The 10,000-nt window shown below is 55.1% G+C and overlaps 1 protein-coding gene and 1 long non-coding RNA gene across 2 annotated transcripts in view; one reads left to right on the top strand and one right to left on the bottom strand.

The window, feature by feature from the left end:
* Positions 1-1,773: 1,773 nt before the first annotated feature.
* LOC123652592 lies at positions 1,774-4,452 on the top strand. The gene is made up of 2 exons (XR_006742021.1): positions 1,774-4,143; positions 4,174-4,452. It is a non-coding gene; the product is annotated as an uncharacterized LOC123652592 (long non-coding RNA).
* A 119-nt stretch (positions 4,453-4,571) lies between these two features.
* Positions 4,572-10,000, bottom strand: part of ASB7 (ankyrin repeat and SOCS box containing 7) — a 22,923-nt gene continuing 17,494 nt past the window's right edge. The window contains exon 6 of the mRNA XM_036443609.2: positions 4,572-4,897. Coding sequence (XP_036299502.1) covers positions 4,758-4,897 — 140 coding nt within the window. The 3' untranslated portion in view covers positions 4,572-4,757. The remainder of the gene's footprint in view (positions 4,898-10,000) is intronic.

Raw genomic sequence — 10,000 nt, 5'->3', positions numbered from 1 at the left:
TCAGGGCACAGGCCCGGGTTGCAGACTGGATCTCCAGTGTGGGGCGTGCAGGAGGAAGCTGATGCATGCTTCTCTCTCCTCATGGATGTTTCTCTCTCTCCCCCCTCCCTTCCTCTCGGAAGAAAAAGATTAAAAAATAAACAAACACAGAGGATACAAATCCATTTCCTTTCGTCCCATGAGATGTGGACATTATATATTTTTTGGTTTATTAATCAAGGAGATAATGTTTTACCGAGAGCGGCCCAGCCCTTTCTTGCAAACCGCCTTTCAGCTGCACAAACAGCGCCCCGCTGACATCATCTTGGAAGAGGGACCGCCTCGGGGCTTCCTAGCGATTTCTCACAGCTGGGCCCCCCCCTACGGAGCTGGAGGAAGCGGCTCAGATGGCCCCTTCCTGGCTCCATCCATGCGGACCCAGGCCTGGACGAGTCTGCAGCCAGATTCCCCCTGCAGAGCGTCCAGCGGCTCCATCAAGTGCTAAACCTCATCCCCCCTCCCCCCCATCCCTCGTCAGCCCCAGGCCCTCCTGAATGGAGCGATGTGTCCCAGAGGAAGTGTGAAACGCAAGTGTTTTCTGTTATTATTATTATTACTACTATTACTTTTTTTTTTTTTTTTGCTTTTGTCTCCTGCAGAGTAAGCAGTGACCTCAGACGCGCTGTTCCGGGCTGAGGAAGGCCGGGGTCCAAACTCTGTCTTCAGCCAAAGTGTGGCAGACACGAGGCAGGAGGGGGTGGGGGGAGCCAGGCCCCCCAAAAGGCTTGGGAATGGAGCAACACGTGGAAGCATGGGGCAGGCGCTGGTTGGCTGGCATCGGCAGAGTGTGATGAAAAGATAAAATAAAAAAAAGGGTGGTGGTCGGGGTTAAGAACCGCCTCATCGGGGCTAAAACGATTCTATGTTCTGTATCCCATTCCCATCCCATTCCCGACGGTCTGGTCGCTGGCCGGATGGGGCTCGGTGGGCTGAAGGGTCGCTGGTTCGATTCCTGGGCAGGGCACATGCTCAGGTTGTGGGCTCGAGCGTGCAGGAGGCAGCTGGTGGATGTTTCACTCTCACATGAATGCCCCTCTCTCTCTCTCCCTCCCTCTCTCTCTCTAAAACTCAATTAAAACAAGTTTTTCCTTTTAACATTTATTTTTATTGATTTCAGAGAGGAAAGGAGAGGGAGAGAAAGAAATGTCAGTGATGAGAATCATGGATCGGCTGCCTCCTGCAGTTCCCACACTAGGGGACGGAGCCTGCACCCCGGGCCTGTGCCCTGACCGAGAATCGAACCCTGATCTCCTGGTTCCTAGGTGGACGCTCAACCATGGAGCCACACTGGCTGGGCCAATTAAAAAAAAAAATCTTAAAAAAAAAAAAAGTCCTACCTGATTTGGCTCAGTGGATAGAGTGTCGGCCTACAGACGGAAGGGCCCCTGGTTCGATTCCGGTCAAGGGCATGGACCTTGGTTGCGGACACATCCCCAGTTGGGAGTGTGCAGGAGGCAGCCGATTCATGATTCTGTCATCATGGATATTTCTCTCTCTCTCTCTCTCTCTCTCTCTCTCTCTCTCTCTCTCTGAAATCAATAAAAAAAACATTTAAAGAAAAAAAAACAATACCAACGAAGGAAGGTGTGAGACTTTTGTTTCCTTTCGAGAAAGAGCTGGGAAGTATTAAACCGTTATCAAACCATTAAGGCCGACTAGAAATAACACACAATTCCAGGAAGTGTTAAACCAGATGGAAGTTTTTTTTTTTTTTTTTTTAATTCAAATTGACCCAAAGCAAAACAAACTTTACATTACAAAGGAAGAACAAAAAAATACAGTATGAGAGAACACACTAGGAGTTACAGGAAAAGTTAAATTTGGGGGCAGAGGGCCTCGTCCGGGTAGCATCCTGGGCATTCTCGTCGCTTAGCTGACACACGTGGCGCTCGCTCCCGCCACGTGCCACGTGGGCCCGGGCCACGGATACGGCCACGGCCACGGGCCACGGGCCACGGATTCTCTCTCGGAAACACGTCCCAAGCACGACTGATCATAGGACTCAGAGAATAAGAACGTCACGTCATCCTGACGTGCAAGCGCGGGTTACTTTCTGTAGTCAGTAAGTTTAGAAAGATGGGCATTAAATAATCTAAAAAAAAAAAAATAAAAATAATAAAAATAAAAATAAAAAATAACCACACACTCTCGCTCTGCTGTACACGTATGAACACAAATATTTACACGGGGAGGGGAGGGGACGCGCGGGGTCAGAAACAGATGAGGTTTGCAGTTCGCGGGTGATGGCAATCTCTCGGGGGCTGGATTCTTTGGTGTACGCGCCAGATACGTGTTTATATGCGAAGGTTTTCCGGAGGCCTCAGTCCTAAATCTTCAGAGCAAACAGGGAGGATCCGTGACCAACCGAATGCCGCTCTGAACACCTCCGTCAGGATCCCGGGAAAAGCAATCGGTGGATTTTTTTTTTTAATTTTTATTTTTTTTTCTGAAAAATACTCCTTTCTCTCTGCTCCTCGTGGGACCCCGGGACGGATGCTTCCAGAACAATCCGATTCGAACACGGACCCCGCACGTGGGTCCCGCCGTCCCACGGGGGACCGACCGCCGGACGATGTAGTGACTGAGAAAGAACAGCTGATGTGATTGGGGGGATGGGGGTGGGGGGTCTGTTACCAAAACAATAAAAAAAAAATATATATATATATATATATATATATATATATAAATGAAACATTCTTTTGAAGCGTCCGGAGAGATCGAACCTCAGACAATAAATAAATAACGGGACCCGGATGCTCGCCTTCGTTCGGTGGGAATCTCAGTCCCGCAGGGAGCTCTCTCATCACTGTCTTGCGACACAGGACGGAGAATTCACCTTGGACTTGAACTCGGTGGCCTGCTCGGGGAGGAGAAAGCTCGGGACGGACCGCTGAGAGAGAACACACACACGCGCAGGCGGAGAGAGGGCCCCGTGCCTGCCTGCGGGGCCTGGTGTTCTGGGGGAGAAGGCAGGTTCCATTCACTCCTGGCCGGGCCGCGTCCCGGATGTTAAAGGATCCCTATGCGGCTTGGCCTCCGATGTCCCGAGCGAGGGAAGTGAGCTTCTCGGGGCTGTTTTTACGGGGAGAGGGACACGTCGCCTCGTCCTAGCCTCCTGGCCGCGGTGACACAAGCCGGCCGCACGCTCCCGGCTCCCCCACCGGCGCCCCCCGAGGCACCACCCTCTTCCCAAAGGCGCCCCCCCCCCCCCCCGATTCGCTGTGGGGACGGCTTAGGGCCGCAGGAGCAGACACTCAGACGAGAGGGCATGGTTCCCCGAGGCGATGGGCACCGTCCCGGACGTTGGAGAAGGCTTTTCGGGACCGGGACGCCCCGTCGGGCAGGGCGCCCGCCTCCGAGGGCCTCGCCCCGGATCCCCGCGGCTTCCGGAAGCTTCTACGCGTTATCACGGCCGTGTTTTCATGCTGCCGGCCCCGCCGACCCAGAGGACAAGGTCCCCGTGGATGATCGCACGGCGGGCACATCGGGGGGCTCACCAGATTCGCCGACGATGCGCACCGACGGGGAATGCCACCCTTCGGAGATCCGGCTTCACCGGGGAGGGGAAAAACCCCACGGAAACCCCACACAGGACACGAACAACAGCACGGAACCGCCTTGAGGGAGCTCACCGGCACAGCCACGGGGTTAATGCCGTCTGGGGGCTCCCTCTCCCGCCCGGATAGGACACTGCTGAGGTGCTTTAGAAAAACGGGGGACTGTGGCCTTAGAAAGCGATGTTTTCTCCTCTCCCCCCCCCCCCCCCCTCTCTCGTTAGTTTTTTAAATTTTTTTATTAAAGCACTATTCCCACAGGGACCTGGGGAGGCCCCGTGTCCCCGGGGCAGCGCCCTGCGGGGGTTAAAAAAAATTAAGTTAAAAACAACAGCACGCCCACTGGGGAAAGAGAGAGGTACTGGGGTTTGGCGCCCCCCCCTCCCCCAATCCCCCTGCCTCCCCACCCCCGAAGGCGACAGGAACTAGGAAAGAAACCGATTCAAACAGCCGATCTGTATTCGTTAAAAAAAAAACACAAAAACAAACAAACAAAAAAAACCCCAAAAACTGACGAGGGGACAGGAGTACTTACAAAATTTTTGGGGGGGTTGCGGGGGGAGGGGGGGCGCAGAGGGAGGGAGGGGTGCATTTTCCAGTAGAACCCAGAACCCCCTCTTGGGCGGGGCGGGGACTGGCGACGTTATTACATGTGACCCTGCTGGTTCGGAACATGCACAGAGGCCCGGGAACCCGTGACATCGGCCGGGGGGGCCCCCCCCCCAGCCCCCGCGTGCGTGACCGTGAACATGGTGGTGGCGGCATCGGAGAGAAGGCTTGGACCTCCCCAACCTGGACCAGGAAACCGAATTAAGATCTTCAAGCACATGGTGTGTTTACAGGTAGTTATATATATATATATATATATATATACACATATACATATACATATATATATACACACACACACACACACACACACACACACATATATAAAACCAACGACCCCTCCCGAGCCAATGCAAACCAACCGAAGGAACAACGGAAAAATAAAAAAATAAAAACGAACAAAGAACAACAACAACAACAACAACAACAACAAAAAAGTCTAAAAGTGTACACCTGCTTTCTGACTTCGCAGCGGGTCAGAAATTGCATAGGATATACTTTGTGCTGGGCCGACGGCCCCAGGGGAATCCGGAACGGAGGGCCCGCAGCCTGGCGTCAGATGCCGTCGAATTTGTGTTTTAAGTAGTCCTTGATGACCTTGGCAATGGGCAGGTCGTCAAGTAGCTTTAGGTTCTGAAGGCCTATACACTGCCGGATTTTGATTCGGCACAGGTCCTGCAAGTTGCGGGGCTGCCCTGGAGAGAGAAATGGGGAGAGAGAGAGAGAGAGAGGGGGAGAGAGAGAGAGAGAGAGAGAGAGAGAGAGAGAGAGAGAGAGAGAGAACACGGTTACATGGCGGGACATGGAAGGCAGGCCCCTGGCAGGATCTGAAAACCAGTGTGTGTGTGTGTGTGTTTGTGTGTGTTTTGGTTTGTTCTGTTAAAAATATGTTTTTAGTTTTTAAAATACATTTTATTGACTTTTTTTATAGAGAGGAAGGGAGAGGAATAGGGAGCCAGAAACACCCATGAGAAACACCCATCAGCTGCCTCCTGCACACACCTCCCACTGGGGATGTGCCCGCCACCAAGGTCCATGCCCTTGACCGGAATCGAACCTGGGACCTTTCAGTCCGAAGGCTGACGCTCTACCCAGTGAGCCACACCGGTTAGGGCTATAAAGGTATTAAAAAAAAACCCCAAAAACCCCAAACTATTTTATTGATATTTTACAGAGAGGAAGGGAGAGGGAGAGAGAGTTAGAAACATCATTAGAGAGAAACATCCATCAGCCGCCCCCTGCACACCCCCCACTGGGGATCAGGCCCCCAACTTGAGCCGCACCGACCAGGGCCGACCACGGAGCCAGCGCCTGGAATCTCTTTGGAGAGAGAGCCACGTGTTTTTACACGTAAACGTCTTCCGACGCCACTTCTTCAATGCGGACGTGCCCGGGGCCGTGGTGTTTTGTGCAAGAGCCACGCGCAACGGGCCAGACAGCCGCAGGTTTGAAAGTTAATTCTTTGTGAGGACAGAAGGCTCCTTAAAAAAAATTCGGACCTCTGTTCTTGGGAGGCCCGTGGGGAAACACGTGTTTCCTGAGGGTTATTGAACACATACATGTAAAGGGGGCTCTTAAAAAAGAATCACAGCAGCAGGACCTGAGCTTTCAAAGCCTGTCTGACCCCGTGGGACCCCGTGGGACCCCGTGGGACCCTGTGTCTGCAGAACAAACATTCGGGACATCCATCGCGCCTGACGCAAAGTCTCCAGCCAGACTCCCCGCGCCTGACTGCCCGGCTCACCGCTTGCAACCCATCAGGCCTCGGGCTAGCCCCCCCCCCCCGCCCCCCATCCTCACCTGGCCACTGAGGACACCATCCCCATGTTCACCTGGCCACTGAGGACAAGCCCCACCACCGGCACCACAGGCCTGAGACACGTTAATAACCTGGGCCGCGGGCTCGGAATAGAACCGGGCACGCGGGAAGAGCTATATAAGCCTCTGAGTACACAGACAGCCACAACAGCCCCATTTAGATCCTCGTTAAAAAAAACAAACAGGTGTTTGCTTCTCCCGCCCAGAGGGGCGGGGGGCCCCGGCCTGGGGGCGGGAGGCGCCGTCCTCCCAGTCCTCCCAGTCGGTGCTCAGAGGGACGTGCGAGCCGTCGAGGTGTGAGCGACCGGTGGCCCGGCCGACGGATGGAAATGAGATTCTGGAAACCACCGCAGGGCTTGAGTCAGGTGGGAGCACTCTCTGTATACAAAGATGTGCAGCCCTAGCCAGTGAGGCTCAGTGGATATAGAGCATCAGCCTGTGGACTGAAAAAGGTCCCGGGTTCGATTCCGGCCAAGGGCACGTGCCTCGGCTGCGGGCTCCATCCCCAGGCTGGGCCCTGGTCCGGGTGCATGCACATGGATGCTTTTTTCTCTCTCTATCCCCTCCTCCCTTCTACATTCAAAAAAAAAAAAAAAAAAAAAAATCAATGGAAAAATATTCTCGGATGAGGATTCACAAAAAATAAAAAGTTGTGCAATCAAGTTCCCCAATTCCCCTGCCCCTGCCCGGGGTTACCACTTTGGGAATAAAAAATTATGATTGGGGGGAGGGGGGGCGCAAGGACTTATTTTCTTTCTTTAAAAAAACTTAAAAAAAATTGATTTCAGAGAGGGAGAGAGAGAGAGAGAGAAAGAAAGAAACATCCATGATGAGAGAGAACCATGGACCGCCCCCCATTGGGGACCGAGCCCGTCGGCCTGCGCCCTGACCGGGAATCGAACCGTGACCTCCTGGCTCCTACGTCGATGCTCAACCACGGAGCCACGCCCGCCGGGCGAGACTCACTTCTTGAAAGTATTAAGGGAACCCCTACTATGCACGCAAAGATGCATTGCCCCGAATGTGAAAGGGGAGAGGAGGCGGCAGTGGCCGAGGAAAAGGGGTGGAAGGAGAAACGCCACACACACACACACACACACACACACACACACGTGCACATGCACATACGCGCATGCACACACACACGCATGCACACGCACGTGCACGCCTTTACGAGGTGTCTCAGGAAGGGATGCCTCCCGTTACATAACAGCGGGGAGGGGGGGGCGCAGTGGCCAGACGGGGTGTCCCCGGGGCCGGTGCACAGGGGAGCGTAATTTCAGGAATCACAGCGAAGTGGGGGTGCTCCCCGGCTCCGGCGGGGTTATGGGGTTACGTAACAGTTCAAAGGGGCCCGTGGGGAGGGGGAGGAGGGAGGCAGGCAGGCGGGCGGGCCGTCATTAGCGGTAACTGGGCTGGCGGGGAGCGGGAAGCCAGCGTCTGAAGGGCCCCGTCGAGCGCGGATCACAAAACCCCAAACCCGGGGCGTCCTTTGGGAAATTAACCCCCCCCGTCCCCGGGGGCCCCTTTGGGGTGCTGCCGCTCCCCTAATTCGAGACGGAGCTGCGGCTTCCTATCGGGACAAGGTGTATCGGCCGGAGTGGACGACAGAGAGGGCGAGACGCTGGCACGGACCCAAAGGGCAGAAATAAGAGCAAAGCAGGGTGTATTTTTTTGGGGGGTGGGGGGTGGGGAGAGACGGAGATGGGGAGGAGGGAGTAGAAAACAGACAATCCCCCCATTCTCCCCCTCCCCCCAAAGCCACGAACAACCACGACCCCACCCCAGTCCCTGCACGGGGACCTGGTCCGCGGGGCCTGGCTCGCCCCACAGAGAAGCCACGGCCGGCGCTGTCCACCGGGGGGCGCTGCCGCCGGCTCGGCCCTCGGCTCGGCGGGACCCCCAAGGCCCGACTTCAGCCCCCGGTGACATTCGTCCCCGAGGTGACGACAGTATTTCCCACAGGGACCCGGGATTTGGTCTACATTGGCGTTTTGTTTTTTAATCCTCAACCCAGGATATTTCTCCATTGATATATGTGTGTGTGTGTGTGTGTGTGTGTGTGTGTATATATATGTGTATATGTGTATATATATGTATATATGTGTATATATGCGTGTGTATGTGTGCATATACATATGTGTGTATATGTGTGTATATATGTGTGTATGTATGTGTGTGTATGTATGTGTGTGTATGTGTGTGTATGTATATTTGTGTGTGTGTGTGTGTGTGTGTGTGTGTATACTTTTTTTTAGAGAGAGTGGATGGGAGGAAAGAGGGAGAGAGAGACAGAAACATCGATGTGAGACACACCGATTGGCTGCCTCCCGTACGCACCCAGGCTGGACGCCAGGGGCCGAGCCTGCGCGAACGAGGCCCGTGCCCTTGACCGGAAGCCAACCAGGACCCTTCTTCCTTCGGTCCACAGGCGGGCGCTCTAACCACTGAGCCACACCGGCCGGGGCCGACCTGCTGCATTTGCCGTGCGCACAACTAAAGCCAACCAAAACCGCACTTGCCGCTTCCCGGCCAACGACAGGCGATCGCCGGGAGCTCGCGCTTGAAGATAGAAAGCGCCACACACGCGGCGGAGAGCGGCCCAGGAGGGGGCCCTCCTCTGACACCGAGAGGGACCTTCGGAGGGGGTGTGACCTGACCCAGCGCCCGGGGCCGCTCATGTGTCTGTCTGTTCCTGCGGGTGATGCTAGTCGCCGGGGCGGACGGGGAGATGCCTGGCAAAACCCCCGACGACGACGACGAGGAGAACGAGTACATAAAATCGAAAACAGCCTCTGGGAAGCCAACGATTACTCCGGGGGGTGGGGTGGGGTGGGGGGTGGGGAACGCTGTCTTCTGACAGGTCATCCTGCGAGAAAACGCACAGGAACGGGCTCAAGGACCGTTTGAAAAATGAATCAAGAAAGACAAAACAGCCAGTGCGGCTCAGTGGATAGAGCATCGGCCGGCCTGCGGACTCGAGGGTTCGGTTCTGGGTCAGGGCGCACACACACACACACGCCTGGGATGCGGGCTCTGTCCCCATCCAGCAGGGGGCGTGCAGGAGGGCAGCCGATCCACGATTCTCATCACCGATGTTTCTCTCTCTCTCTCTCTCTCCCTCTCTCTCTCTCTTCCTTCCTTTCTAAAATCAATTAAAAAATACATTTTTTTTTTAAAAGAGTGGATGACAGCTGAGCAAGCGAGCGGTGGGGCACAGACCCACTGACGAGTGAGGGGCGCCCAGGCCCCGGCCCCTCCGGCCGCCGCCAGCCATGACACACACACACACACACACACACACACACAGGCCAGCGCCGGGCCAGGCCAGGCCGACGTGAGACCTGACATGCATGAGCGGCCTATTTACCTCTGAGCCTATTACCTAACACCTCGCCGTCTGGCTTCAATAAAAAAAAATTACAAGACGTGCTAAGAGGCATGAAAAGACACAGTCGGATGAGAGGGAGCGGGCGGCGGACCGGATGTTGGAGGGATCAGACGGGCGCTTTAAGAGGACTTAAGGGGACGGTGATTGCCCTGTGAACAGCGGGGGGGATGTTAGACGGGTGCCTGTCACACCCCAGCCTGGCCGGTGCGGTGCGGCTCCGGAGGAGTTCCTCCTCCTCCTTCGCTTCTCTCACCTTGACTCCGCTCCCTGTCGCTTCTGCGTGACTCGTCTAACTGAGCTTTTATGCCATCTTATGCCTTTCTGTTGCGGACAAACGAGGCGTGACTCTACAGAGCAGGGCTAACGGGCGCCACGCATGTCTGCTTACTGCTACTTCCCGAAAAAACAAAACAAAACAAAACAAAAACACCTGACAGCCCTGGCAAGTGCGGCTCAGTGGGTAGAGCCTGCGGACTCAAGGGTCCCTGGTTCGATTCCGGTCAAGGGCATGGACCTTGGTTGTGGGCACATCCCTGGTGGGGGGCGGGGGGTGTGTGTGCAGGAGGCAGCTGATGGATGTTTCTTTCTC

This window comes from Pipistrellus kuhlii, unplaced genomic scaffold, assembly GCF_014108245.1.
Source record: "Pipistrellus kuhlii isolate mPipKuh1 unplaced genomic scaffold, mPipKuh1.p scaffold_m20_p_191, whole genome shotgun sequence".
Classification (NCBI taxonomy): Eukaryota; Metazoa; Chordata; class Mammalia; order Chiroptera; family Vespertilionidae; genus Pipistrellus; species Pipistrellus kuhlii.
This window is presented reverse-complemented; position numbering and strand designations above follow the sequence as displayed.